Raw genomic sequence first — 15,353 nt, forward strand, 5'->3', positions numbered from 1 at the left:
ATATTAAATTTTTTTTAAATATTTAACAAACTTTTTTTTTTCTCAACATTAATATATGCAATAAAAAATTAATTTATTATTTAAAATATGATTTTTTTTTATTAAAAAATTAACATTTTATTTATTTACTTTACCAGTGATTTGTATTTGTTAACAGCAAGTTTTGTACGTTCAAAATGTATGTATTCTGCAAATTTTTGATGCAGCCTTAGAATTTGTCTACAATTTTTAGTAAAAGAAAAAAAAATAGTATAGGATAGAATGGCAAAAAATATTGCGATAAAAATGAACTCTTTATTTTTTCAAGAAAAGTAAAATTAAAATATTGAACAATATTTATTAATATTTTAAAATAAAATTGACAGTTAAGTTCTATTCAAGCATATATATATATATATATATATATATATATATATATATATATATATATATATATATATATATATATATGTATATATATATGTATATATATTTATATGTATATACATTTATATACAATATTATACAATATATATTTTCTATCAGTTAATTATTTCACGAAAAGTGTCTGTTAAAATATCATCTTTGCTATCAATATCAATATCTGTGTCATCTGTATCGCTTGTTTCAATTATTTGATCAAAGTCTACTAAACTTTTCTGAACTTCTTAATCAAATGTAGTAGTTAGACATTTTCTACGCTTTTGCATATATTTTGTGAGAGAACTCTCAATATCATTTTCATTATAATCTTCAACCGACCAAAGACTATGGTTTCCAAGAATAACAACACAATCAGCAAGTGCTTTGTGACTCAAAGAGAGTCTTTTATCTGATAAAATATTTGTGACAGTGCTAAATGTCCTTTCAACTTGTGAATTAGATCCAGATATACTCATAATTAATGAAACAAAGCAACATACATTTTTAAATTGAATATAATATTTTTGAAAAATAATTTTCCACAAACTGCACACCGGGTGACAGTCAAATTCAGTTTTAGCTAGCCACTTTACTTTTTTCCATTCTCTTAATGCAGCATCTCTTTGAAAATCAACGCTTTTTAATGGCGTTTTAAAATAATTGCTAAGAAGGTTGATTTCCGGCACTCCCGATTCTGGGTCTTCATATATCCAATGTATTAGATCAATAAATTTCATACTTCTAAAAAGTATAAGTTCTCTTGAGTAGTCTTAAAATCTACTTGACGATAACAAAGACAGTTTTAAAAAAATCGTTTTTTTAATTTGACAAACTTCCATAATTGATTCATCATAAACAAAACTATTCATCTCTAATACTACATTGACATACGTACAATTTTTAATGTGCCTTTGTAAATCTCCAGCCTTAGCAAATGAACCTTCTACATCATTTTTATCAGTGACCATGTAATGGTTTATAAAATTCTCAATAAATTCATCATCTTTTCCTATCGCTTGAATTTTGTCTTTTATCTCCAATAGAGTTCGATTTATAACTGTTGGAATTTCATAAGCCAATAACTCATTAGTTTCAAATATTTTTGAGACTGGAACTATAAATCTAAGCTGTCTAGGTACAACCCAACTTTGCAAAGGAAAGAATGGCACTTAAATGATTTTAATAACCCCTTTACTTTCGCAACAGTTTGAATATATGTCTGCTCACTTGCATAATTTTGGTAATTTCTGTTTCTAACAGACTACAAACTCCTTTCCTCCTATGTCCAACAAACCTTGTTCCTGTAATTTTTGGTAAAATGTAGTGTGTTATACCAAGGCATTTTGAGGCTGCTTCAACTTCCGCTTTTGATTTACCAGAGTTTCTTAATAGATAGTAGTTAGAGATATAAAAGTCCTCAATTTTTGTAAAATTAGGGATTTCTTTGAATGCTTCTTTTACTGCCAATTCAATTCTATGATTAATGCAATGGATTTTTATCAACCATGGGCGACTCTGCTGCAATTGTGTCAGTACACCGTTATGTACACCAAAATTTATACTTGCACCATCTGCAGTTGCACATATCACTTTGTTAGTATAATGTTCAGATCTTATTTTAAATAATGATGCATCTGATTCAAATATGCTGTTTATACCATTAGTTACTGAGTTTGAGTCACTGCCACCAAAGAGTGACATGTCCAGCAACTCTGTGACCATATAGATCGGTATACTATTTCTTTCCGTTCGAACTAAAACCAGTTCTTTTTCTTTGCCTGTTTTTCTTGCTTGACTACCGTCACTAAGAATAGAAGAAAAGTTGCGTTTAAGGTTTTCAACACATTTTTCATGTACAGAGTCAGCGCAACATTTAATAATTTCTCTTCCAGAATGACTATTCTCATTTCGTTTAATTAAGCTTGCGCCTGTTAATTTTGCACACTTCACCTTAAATAAAAATGTTAAAGGAATCCATTAAAAAAATAGAACTTGTAAGCATATACAGGTAGAAAAATAAAACAAATAGGGTAGATTAGGGTAACATTGAGCACCTTGGTTATTATGAGCATACCCAAAAACTTCTAAGATGTAAGCAGTGAAGCTAAAGTTGCTTTATAATTTTTGAATCAACTTTATATGGAACTGTGACAACAATATGGTTATAACAAGAATCAGTATAATTTGTGTAAAATTATATGTAGTAAATAGCAGCTCTCGTTTAATTAAAACGCTATTCAATTTTTTGCCTCATTCGTAGACAATTAAGACAAGTAAGACATTGTCATCATCAACAGAGTGTCAATTAAATGTTGCAAATAACAGTTAATTGTCTGCATCCTTTCTTTCCAAAAATAAAAAATAAAAAAAATGCATTTTCCAAAAATTTAATAATATTTGAGGTAATACAAAACTTTAATAGTAAATATATCTTCTACTAAAAAAAAAAATGGGTAAAGATCGGTTTGTATGCTAACTTTATTGGAAAGTCTGAATATTACACATACCTTTAACATATTAAAAATTAAAAGAATAATTAAATAACTTTTTAATCAATTTTTTTTTTTAGAGCTTTGATGATTTTTCTGTTCACTTTTTGAATAGCGCATAAACTGTTAATTATGTAAAGCTGCTGTTAAAAATAAATACATTTTGAATAAATAAATATTTTATATAAAGTATGACATTGCAAGACTTTATTTTTGTTATATATTTTGTATTGGTTTGCTTCAAGCGTGTTTGCGTTCAATATTTGCGCTTTTCAAGCAAAACAATCGATCATTACCATAAAACAAAATAAAAATAACATAAACAGCAATAACATAAAATATAACTTTTTTGTTTTTTGTTATTCACTTGTTTTTATTGTTCAATAGTTTAAGGAATTTCTTTTTATTGCTATAAAAACTTGTATAAATATACTTGGGCTTGCTAAATAAAAAAATGATACATAAAAAAATTTATCGCAACATTTAGTTATAAATATTTCTTTTATGGTTCTCTTTTAAGTGTCATTGAGTAACTTTGTATACAAAGCAAAAATTGAATAAACTTGTTTTTTGTTACTAATAACAATAAACAATTTTATTAATGATTTTTTATAAAATTTGTCATTATTTATCAATATATATAGTATATTATATATTTTGATACAAAAAAAGCTTAATTTTTTTCATTAGTAAATAGCGCATATATCCAACATAATTGTCATTCAAACTTTTTTACATAATCGTCAAAGTGTTTTTTTGTAAAATTAATTACTTCTTTTATCTTACTGCTTAATAGAGCAATTTAAAAGTTAAAAAAATATATCAAAGTTGCTTCATGTAAATCGCTTTAGGCATACATAATTTGTACGTAAATTGCTAGCAACTTAACGCTTTAAAGCAAGCGCTGTATTATCTTCTGAACCAGCAACAGCAGCTTCGAGGTTCGACAAGTACAGAGCACTACATGAGAAAATGAAAATCGAAATGGAAAATGAACTAAAGAGTTTTTTTCAAGAAAAAAATTAGTCTCATGTAAAAAAATCGAGGCAACCAAAATTTGCCAATAATATTCCAAAAATTGCTGGCCAATGTATTACAGAACACAGTATTGCAGATCATCTCAAAAAAAAAGAAGTTAAGCAACTCAAATTAGCTGAAAAACAAGCTAAAAAGTGTAAAACCATCTGCAAACTCATAATGCCATTGCCAAACCCTGCAGAAAAAGAAGTAACTCAAAATATAGAACCAATTACAACACCTTCAGCCAAAAGAAGATAAGTTATTAAATGCAGAAAGTGTAAAAAAGAATTACATTTGGACATAATGTCATGTGAGAATCCAAATTGCAATACTTGGCTCTGCAACAAAACATGTTTGCCAAAAAGTTTTGTAATAGGTTCAGATTTTTGTTGTTGTAAAAAATGTAAACCTTAAATTATTTATTATTTCTGTATGCTATATAAAAAATATATAGCATATTTCTGTATGCTATATAAAAAGTATATAAAAATATATACATTTACATATATAAAATGTTACATTTATTAAATGTATTTTATATTGATCGGTTTTAACAGACTTTCTGCCTAAAGCGATCTTTTTTTTTTCTTCTAGTTTTTATATTTTCAAATACAATTAAAAAAAAAAAATTAATAAATAATGAGCTTGTTGGTATTTTTTATCTTCTATCATTTAAAAAAAATAGTTTAAAAATTTTAAAAAATATTAAAGTTACTTGATTTTTATTGTTCGGTGATCGGTTTGACCCGCTTTTACTCTAATTGATCACTGCTAAATTCCATTAGACAATTCTGATTTATGTTGGTTTCATTTTTAATATTACATTGTACTATACAGTTTTATTTTTCTAGTTTTATCTGATGATTTGTTAAATGAATTAAGATAAATCATAATTATTATTAATAATAATAATAATAATAATAACAATAATAATCGCAATAATAATATGGTTTTACAACGAGACTATTTATCATAATTTCAAGATCAATTCACAAATAATAACAAACAAGCAGTAGTTTTGAGTTTTTAATATGCGACAGCCACATGGACTGGAAATTCATTATACCCTAACATATCTTGAATGCAATTTATAGTTAGTTTACAACAACTTTCCATTATATTTTTGCAACAACAATATTCCATTTGGTAGGAAAGTTATTTTTTTTGGCAGCAAGGTCTGAAGTTGTAGAAGCTTGTATAAAATGATCATTACATAGGCAATAATTGCCAAAGTTTGCATTAACTGAAAAATGAGAGTTTATGATGGTTAAGGAGAGTTTTCACAATGGCTATCAAAACTCAGTAGTGGAATAATACCTGTCAAAAAGGAAGATTCTTTTAAAGAATGTATTAAAACACCACATCAGTGCATTAATAGAGAAACAGCTAAATTGTTAATGAGATATTTGAAGATAATGAATGAAATGATTATGCTAAATGAGTTATTTTAACACTCACTAATGTGGATTTACTGTCATTCAATGAGTGCTCGAACATTTGCCGGGAGATCAATGCATTTTTAAGTGCTGATTTAATTGAGATTGACAACCCTAATAAAAGAAACAATTTTTCTGTTCAGTTTTTGAACAACTTTATTTCTTAAGTTATTATAATATAGTTTTCTTTCATAATAAGCTGTGCTTGGTTCCCCCTCCTGTAAATGCCGGCTGTTATAACTGATTTTGAAAAGCGCTTTCAAAACAGAAATTGTGATGTCTTCAACATTAATTGTTTGCTAAGATTGAAAAATGTCCCTTTTTATTTATTTTTAATTTTTTTTATAACTTATTACAAAAATACATATATTTTGTTTTGTTACATATTTAACTTTATATCATTGGTAAATTTAAATAAATTTGTTTTAAAGATATATAAGTTTAAGACTTACTGCTTTTATGGATTCTTTAAAAAGGAACCCATTGACACAAGCTTAATTATATTTTTAAAGATATATATTTTTTTTGAAGAAAGTTTCAAACAAACAATTAGCTCAAAGCAAAATTTATTACTGTTATTTTCCACTACATATTTTCCGCATTTTAAAGATATGACCCAGGCAACACTAACAGTTTACAGGAGCATTTTATGGTTCTCGCAAAAGTATAATTTTTTCATGAATATATATAAGGGTACATAAAAAAACAACAGTTTTTTAAAATTGCCTTGTCTGAGTTCTAAATGTGATCTTTATAATAAAATAACATTTAATATAAAAATTTTTTAAATAAAAAATATTTTTAGAGGTGCTCCAAGACCCTTAAACATTTAAAGGGTCCCTAATATATATGTAAAAAAATACTTCAAAAGTAGGTCAACCTGATATTCAAAAAAGCGAAATTGTGTAAAAGTTTTAAAAATTATATTTATTTATAAAAAACATATTAGGAAAAAAAAATATCTTCAAAAACTTGTAAAAATCCATTTTTATTTTTATTAAAAGTTTTTATGAAAAAAATTATATGGAAGAAGTTTTTATATAAAACAATTATTGTTTTTGAAATTTTTATATAATTTTGCTTTTTTTGAGTACCAGGTTGACCTTTTGAACAACTTTTTTTTTCATATATATTTAAAGGGCTTGGGGCACCTCTAAAAAATATTTTTTATACAAAAACTTTTTAAATTTAGTGTTATTTTATTATGAAGAAAACATTTAGAACTTAGACAAGGCTATTTTTAAAAGTTGTTGTTTTTGGATGCACTTTAATATATATTCATGACAAAATTATACTTTTTTAATTAACAGCAAATTTTTTAAATAATACCAGAAATAAAAAAATTTTATTATTAATTAACTAATAAATTACAAATATATTTTCATTAAATAAATTATACTTTAGTGAGAGCCCTAAATTGCTCCCATACACCACTTTAAGGTTGTGTAAGCATTAGCATACATAACCTTAAAGTGCTAAAGTTGGCTCATGCACCCTTAAAGTGGTGTGAAAGCAAGAGCTTAAGGCCTGAAAGACATTATTACTTAACACATTGTTTATGTGTTGGATTACAATATTAATTTTTTTTTTTTTAAACATCTTCGCTTCCAACGAGGCTGCAAGCAACCACTAATTAGAGTTGGAAGTTACTGGAAGAGAAAAGATAAAGATTGTAAAGCAAGATAACGATTGACAGGCAACTTAAAATATTGCAAATTATATTAATCAGGAAAGCAAGATAAAGGAAGCGAATTCCAAAGAACTGATGTTCGAAGAAAAAAACTAGACGAATAAGAGTTTTTTGTGCGCATAGGAACAGGCATAGAAAAAGGATGAGACTTAATTGAATGACGAGTAACATGAGAATGAATTTTAGTAGATGGCACAAGAGACACTAGCTCTTTAGAGCAGTGCCCATTATAGTATTTGTAGAAAAGAGAAAGAGAAGCAACATTATGAAAACGTGATAATGGTTGGAGGTTAACTGCAAGAACAGCTCCAACTATGTTAACAATGCGTTTTTGCACCTTGTCTAAAAGAGAAAGGGCATCATTAGAAGATCCGCCCCATATATGGCAACAGTATTACATACAAGGCCAGATTTGAGATTTATAGAGATAGAGAATAGAATCTCAAGTAAGGAAGTGTTGAGCTTGATAATGAGATGCAACCTTTTTGCAAATTTTGCAATTGATTTGATATATGGTTTCCAAGAAAGAAGTACGAGTTAATCCTAGAAAATGAAGGGTAGATGACTCATCGAGTACATTGCTGTTCATAAATATAGGAAGATCTAAATTATTGCAATAATGATTGGCTGAAAAAAATTGGGTTTTATCTAAATTAAAGTTCACCAGCCACTGTGAGCCCCATGCTGTAGCAATCAGAGAGTGTTGGCTTTTTATCATGACAAGAATAAATGGTAGTGTCATCAGCGAACAATGCTACCTTAGATGTGAGAATATCTGGAAGACCGGTAATGTAAATTAAAAAGAGTATAGGGCTAAAGATTGAACCTAAAGGAACCCCTAAACTTACAGAATAAGACGAAGAGTGCTGACCATCAAGGAGAACTTTTATACTACAATTGGAAAGGAAGGATTCAATAATCTTAAAGATGTTACCAGATACAAAATAAGAAGAAAGCTTATGGAGAAGACCAGCATGCCAAACGTAATCAAAAGTTTTAAAAATGTCATGAGCGATGGCCTTAACCTCTCCACCTTTATCTAATGCACAAAAAAAAGTAAAAATCGATTTTTACTTTTAGCAAATCAGTTGTAGAATGAGAAGATCGAAATCCATATTGATGATCAGAAAGTAAGTTATTAGATTCAAGATGAGAGATTAAGTGCTTGTTAATTAAAGATCCAAAAACCTTGCTTATGATAGAAGTCTAATGGGACAGTAGTTAGACAAATTAGATCGTTCTCCAGAATTTTTGAAAATAGGGATAACAGATGCCACTTTCCAGCAGGCTGGAAAACAAGATCTGATAAGCACTTATTGAATAGTTTTGAAAGTATAGATGACAGCTCCGAAGAACACTTCTGCAAGACTATGACAGGTATGTTGTCCGGGCCACAAGCTGTAGAAGAGTCTAAGCAAGAAATCGCTTTTGATACAGAAGTTGGAGTGATACAAATGTCAAGCAATGGAACAACCTGTTTCACGGCTATATCAGGTAGAATCCAACTAGTGGAATCAAGAGATGATATTGATGAAAAGCTCTTAGCAAACAATTCAGCTTTGACTTTAGGTGAGGTGACAAAGTCTGAACCATACAGGAGAGGTAGAATTACATATTTGCCCTTATTATTGATAATATTAAAGATTCTCCAGAAGTCATGAGAGCCTAATTTTTGTAATGAGATTTCATGACCTGAGAATAGCGGGCTTTGGCATTAGACAAAACCTTTTTACAGTGGTTTCTAGAAGTGATAAACGGATGTTTTTTTTCAGGAGAATTGTTTTGCTGATAGGTATGGAAGTAATAATTTCTATTGGCAATTGCAGCAACCATGGAGAAGAGTGCGGCTTGTCGAACTGTCGAGAGGGAATAAAAGATTCCATGCCAGCCTGAATCCAAGAAGTTATATAAGAAGCACATTTGTCAACAGGATGACGAAAGATTTCTACCCAAGGGCTATCCTGAAGAAAATCACGGAAAGAGTCCCAGTCAGCTTTAAGGTAGTTTGTATGAGGTACAATGATAGGGGGATTTAGATGATGAAGAAGAATAAGATAATAGTTTTAGAGAGATTAAACTGTGATCAGAATAACCTAAGGGTGAATGTGGAGAAACTGAGCGCTGACTAGGATCAGAAACAAGACATAAGTCGAGTAGAGAAGATAAATGATTTGGGTTGTCTGGAAAGTGAGTTGAAAAGTTGACTACTTGAGTTAGGGATTGAGAAAGGCAAAAGTTTTAAGCTTTAATGCCTGCAGAGTCACTGACACTAGAGCCTAGCCATTCAGTGTGATGAGCATTAAAGTCACCAACAACAACAATATTGGGTGATGGATAAAGTTAGAGGGCTTGGTCAATATGATCAGAGATAACATCAAAAAGAGTGCAGTCTTGAGATAAAGGAGGGCGATGTAGAATAAAGAGAAAGGCGATAGATTTAAGTTGTGCCAAATGAAAGCACATTAAAGAATTGTCTGTGGATTCAAACCTAGTTTCACGACAAATGGGTGAATTCTTACAAATGTAAATGCCTAGACCAAGCATGTGACTATTGGAGTCTTTACGAATTAAAGGAAGATAACCATCAACACTAAGATCATAAGATGACACAGCTGAACTCAAATTATTCTGACAAAAAGCAAGTAGGTCTGGTGAACTTTGCAAGAGATAAGACTCAACAGAAGAAAAGTTACTTTGAAGACCACAAATATTAGTGAATGATAGGTTTAGAGAACTTGGTGATGATGATGGTTTTTTGTGTTTTATAGTTTTGCTCCTTTATTCATTTTTAAATTTGTTAAAGAACTTGATTCAAAGCATAGACAGTACTCAGTACTCTGTTTCATAGCCCAAGCAATTGCCTCATTACTACTAATAAACCCTAAGCCGTAACAAAAGGCTCCAATTGTGGCCTTGGCAATGCACACCAAAAGTGCAAACAGGGACACCATCCATGTGCAACACGGCACTGTTAATGCTTTGATATTTTTCAGCTGTTGATGAATTCAGTTTCTGAGAGTTACCGCAGAGTTCAGCAAACCTAACTACCAGCCGGCCTCAGAATCATAAAGCTGAGTTTAAGAGCTGTACCCTCATTAGGAGATAATAGAATGAGTTGCCTAGTCATAAAAACAGAGACACAAGCAAAACCCATGCTTTGAGTCAAGATGATCCAGCTTTCAACATCCTAAACTGGAAACAATGTATTAAAAATACATCTGCACCAGTCTAATAGATAAAGAAGGGGTGCAAGGCTGGTTAATAGATAGAATCTGTTTACCCCTTAAGTCTTTGCCTAGGAGGCCTTCTACAAGACAATAGCCGGGTGCATTTAACATCTGCTTAAGATGAGTATTTTTATTGAGACACCATCTCTTGTCTTTATTCAACCAAGAGCCTCAAGGCAGGGGGTGTTTTAAGTCAGAGTTTGCATCTCCTAGCCTTTGCCTAAAAAGGCCTATCCTACAAAGCAGCAGGATATGAAGCAGATTGTACTGGGTTACATGTTACCAGTTGCAGGATAACCTGAAAAATACTTATGATATTTACTTATGAAATGTATACATACATGACATTTACTTTCCTTATGTACACATACCGTGTAGAGTTCGACTGAAATGTGTAATTTATGTATACATACCTGACATTTACTTATGAAATGTGTAGAGTTCGACTGAACTCTCAAAAATTGTTTAAAGAAAACTAAATTTTTAGTTCAAGTATATTCTTTACTGTAGTTTGCTTTTAACTTCAATTATTACAAATATTTTTATAAAACTGTTTGTGACTGATTTGATTGAACTGCAAGATAAAAAAAGTACAGTGTCTCAAAAAACTTAGCTAGTAGTTCTTTAGTTTTGTATTACTATTAGTAGTAGTAGTAGTAATTGTATTATTAGTTTAGTTTTTTCTATTATTTATAATTATCTTTTTTTTTTTTAGGTTGCAAATAATTGTTTTAGAACATTACCACCTTCAGATAATCCTGATTTTGATCCTGAAGAAGACGAGCCAACTCTTGAAGCTTCTTGGCCTCACCTTCAGGTTTTACTATCTTGAAATTTAGTATTGCTTAATTATGAATAATAAATTTAGAGGTTCTAACCTGTAATGTGAAAAAGAATTTTTTTTGGTATTTTTAAAAATTTTATTTCTCTAAAACTTACTAAAATTTTATCTCATTTTTTTTAATTTTATGCAGAAGCTAATAAAAATTTAATCAAGTGATTATTATTATTAACATTTTAATTGTAAAACTAACTATGAATTTAAATTAAACCATATTATTTTGAAAATTGCTAAAATGGTAAAACATTTTTGAAAATGTGAAAAAAAATTTATAGAGGTGTGTATATATATATATAGTGAAAATTAAATAATTATTAATATATAGTGAAAATTACATAACTAAAAGTTTCATGCAATAGCGATCATCAGATGTAACAACAACAAAAAAGTAACGACAAAAATTATATACAAAAAATGCTATGGAGTGTCCGCCTTGATGTCATTAAAGTTTTTTATTAGAAATTTATTTTCATGGCGGCATTTTGACGCAAGCTCAGTTCGTTTGATAAGCAAATTTAATGGCGATGTAATAATGTGGTATTTTTCTGTCAAACATAAATTGCAAAATTTACCACCAGGTTTGAATGGCTCTGCTTGATCGTCCAAACCTTCTGCCTTCCAAACATCAAAAGTATTATTACTTCTCATAATAAAAAGATATTAATTCTCATGAAAATGCCAACCAATTATGCAATTGTCGACAAAACACCTTATGCCCACTCGACGGAAAATGCCTTACAAAAAATCTTATTTATATTTGTAACGTAAAAACTCACCAAAAAGAAGAAGGGTATTATTACATTGGGCATACTGAGAAAACCTTCAAAGACAGGTGGTATAAACATAAAAACTCCTTTGTTTATGAAAGTAAGGCCAACTCCACTGAACTTTCAAAATTTGTGTGGGAATGCAAAAATAAAGCTTTAGAACCTATATTAAAATGGAATATTCTCGATCAAGCGGAGCCATTCAAACCTGGTGGTAAATTTTTTAATTTATGCTTTACAGAAAAATACCTCATTATTACATCACCATTAAATTTGCTTAAGAAAAGAACTGAGCTTGCGTCAAAATGCCTTCATGAAAATAAATTTCTAATAAAAAACTTTAATGTCATCAAGACGGACACTCTATAGCATTTTTTGTATATAATTTTTGTCGTTACTTTTTTGTTGTTGTTACATCTGATGATCGCTATTGTGTGAAACTTTTAGTTATGTAATTTTCACTATATATTAATAATTATTTAATTTTCACTGTGTGTGTGTATATATATATATATATATATATATATATATATATATATATATATATATATATATATATATATATATATATATATATATATATATATATATTAGTAATGCTGAACTTAATAGGAATAGTGCCCTTTGAAGCATATTTGATACAGTACTTTTAGCAGCCATTGCAACCGAGGCAATGGCGAGATAGAGTCACAACACTTTTTGTTATAAGAAAATGTGAACAAAAGTGTTGCAAGTATCTAACTTATGTAAACTTCAAACGATGTAATGTTAAAACATATATCAAGTTTTACGGTTTTACTTTCACTTGAAAATTGCACTGCGGCAACACCTCCTTTATTTTGATCTATAGCATTTATTTTCATTTTATAAAGTCTTATGTTTGTTAAATAGCTTTAAAATCTTTGTCAGAGTACATGCCTGTGTGGCCGAGTAGTTAGCTTCCAGTGTGTCAGAAGCAAAACGCCGCCTTTCAAATCCTACCACTTGGAACTTTTTTTTTTAATTTTTGATTTTCTGAAATAGAAAATAAAAACACTTTTGAAGTTTTATAGATACATAACATATGTAAAGATATTGTACACTGTAAAAAACGAAAGGGAGAGAATTTTTAAAAAAGCTTAAAATTTTTAAAACTATCAAAACACTGATAGAAATTTGTTGTGCATATGTCAAGAAAGTTATGTTATTAATGTGCTCGGGTAATTAGTCCTAATTTTTTCAATCGTATTTATAAATATATATGCCCAGTTTAAAAAAATTGAAAATGTTTTGTATTGAGAGGCGGACTTGACATACCTAGCTCCTTGTGGCCCATTTTCCTGGTCCTCTTTTACTTTGTAAATTTGTTATAGTTTTGATGAATGGTTAAAATTTTATTTTCTAAGCCTTGATTTTTGAAAAACATTGCAAGAAATGTCACGCAACTGCCACCTGTTTGAAATACTTATGTTGAGTGTTTATGTGATCAATAAAATTAATCTGCGCATCTAGGACGCTAAAAAGACAATTTTCTTTTTTATATTAGGAAAATGTTTTCATTCAATTGAGATTTTTTCTTTCAAAATAGATAAACAGGGTAAGAGATCTAATGAGCTCTTAGCATGCAAATAAAGTACCCATGTTTATTTTTTTTTATTTTTTTTGAAGAGCAATGTTTAAAGGAATTAGTTTTCTACCATTTATTCTAAAAATATTAAAGTGACGAAATAGAAGATAGGTAAATAGCTGAATAAGTTTAAAAATAGAGGTAGGAGTGAAATAAACTTCCCTAGACCAACCCGTATTTTATGGGTTTTGACAGCTAGTATATATATATATATATACACACACACACACACACACACACACACACACACACACACACACACATACACTAGCCCTGTGGGGCCCTGTCAAATGCGGTATTCCCAAATGCTCATAAAATTAAAATTCCCAATTTAAAGGTGAAAAAATCCTAATCTCCAAATAAAGTTTGCCAGATTAAAGTTTAATAAAAATTCTAAAAATTATCAAATCAGTTATTATTAAAGACTAATAATAAAATAACATAATTCTAATTTAATTATTGTTTAAACCTTGAAACTGTGTAAAATTTTAGAAACAATTTGTTTCTAAAATTCATTTCTTAAAATTTGCAAAAAATTCTTTGCAATGTGTTCCAACAACAGTAAGTAATATATAAAAACGTTAGCAAGAAATAGAGCACATCTAAAAAAATAACAAATTTGTTTGGTTTAACACCCGCAAATGCTATTTCTTTACAAGTTTTGCCTTTTTTGACTGAAAAGATAAATAGCTTATTAAGTCTTATTGCAAACTCTACATCAAGTAATACATGTGCTTCATCAAAAAAATATCAAGAACCCTTTTATGTCAGATACTTTCGAAATTTGATCAACTTATGGTATTAATATTAATATTATGGTAAGTCTTTTAGTTATTGTTATTCTTTTTTTTTTGTTTGGTATTTTATATTAACTGAATTAGGTGATCATTGACTAAAATCTTTTCTTACTTACCTACTATCATTTCTCAACTAACTTTTTTAAAAGACTACCTCTGAATTATAAGTTAAATACAAAAAATGTTTTGTGATTATAACTGGTACTAGAAATTTATTTAACGAGGAAAATAGATTTTTCAAAAATAAGTGTATATATATATACACACACACACATACAGTTACAAATGTGGTGGGGATCCGAGTTCGATCCCACCACATCCCTGGTTGCACCGTGCTTAACTTGTTTCTCCGAGCAGCGACCTTCTTTGTGAAAGTTCGTGTTTCAGGCCTTGTTTTAAATAAAAAATGCTTAACGCAATAGCCTAATATGAATTTGACATCATAAAATTCTCTTTATTTACTTTTTAAAGACATTAACTTTTTTAAATTACTGAAATAATATTAATTACTGCAAACCGAGTTAAATGTTATTTAATGCCTTTTTTATTATTACTAAAAGGGAATGTTTTTTTTTTTTTTTTTTTTTTTAAATTAAATAATTAAATTTAATATGATTTTTTTTAAATGTTTGATATTAACAAATTTCTGTTCTCGACAATTGCCTAAATAATTTAAAATTAAAGTGTTAAATTTTTGAATTTTTAAATGATTATTTCTTAAATTTCTTATTGTGGCTTTGCAACAACAAATGATTTTTTATTTCAAAAAAATTACATTAGTTTATTTACTTTGTTTATTAAAAGTTTATTATTTTATTAATGATTTTGTTATGAAAGCAAAGATTATTTTTCCAAATCATCATTTATTAAAATTATATCGCTGTATATATCGTTTATTAAATAATAATTGCTGCAATTTAACTTGCGTTATAAAAAAAAAAAGTTTAACTTACATTTTGTGCAAATTTTTGATGCACCCGTTTTTTTGAGCAAAAAAAAAAAATTTATTTCGCTCAAAAAAATAAAAAATTTTATTTTGAGCAACAAAAAAAAAAAAAAAATTTCAATGTTGAATAGT

General features: G+C 28.7%; 1 protein-coding gene across 1 annotated transcript in view; it reads left to right on the forward strand.

Moving 5' to 3' along the window:
• Window positions 1-15,353, forward strand: part of LOC100203028 (serine/threonine-protein phosphatase 2A 56 kDa regulatory subunit epsilon isoform) — a 47,793-nt gene that overhangs the window by 11,321 nt on the left and 21,119 nt on the right. Inside the window, exon 4 of the mRNA XM_065805825.1 lies at window positions 10,980-11,081. Coding sequence (XP_065661897.1) covers window positions 10,980-11,081 — 102 coding nt within the window. The remainder of the gene's footprint in view (window positions 1-10,979; window positions 11,082-15,353) is intronic.

Source organism: Hydra vulgaris, chromosome 09 (genome assembly GCF_038396675.1).
Source record: "Hydra vulgaris chromosome 09, alternate assembly HydraT2T_AEP".
NCBI classification, from domain to species: domain Eukaryota; kingdom Metazoa; phylum Cnidaria; class Hydrozoa; order Anthoathecata; family Hydridae; genus Hydra; species Hydra vulgaris.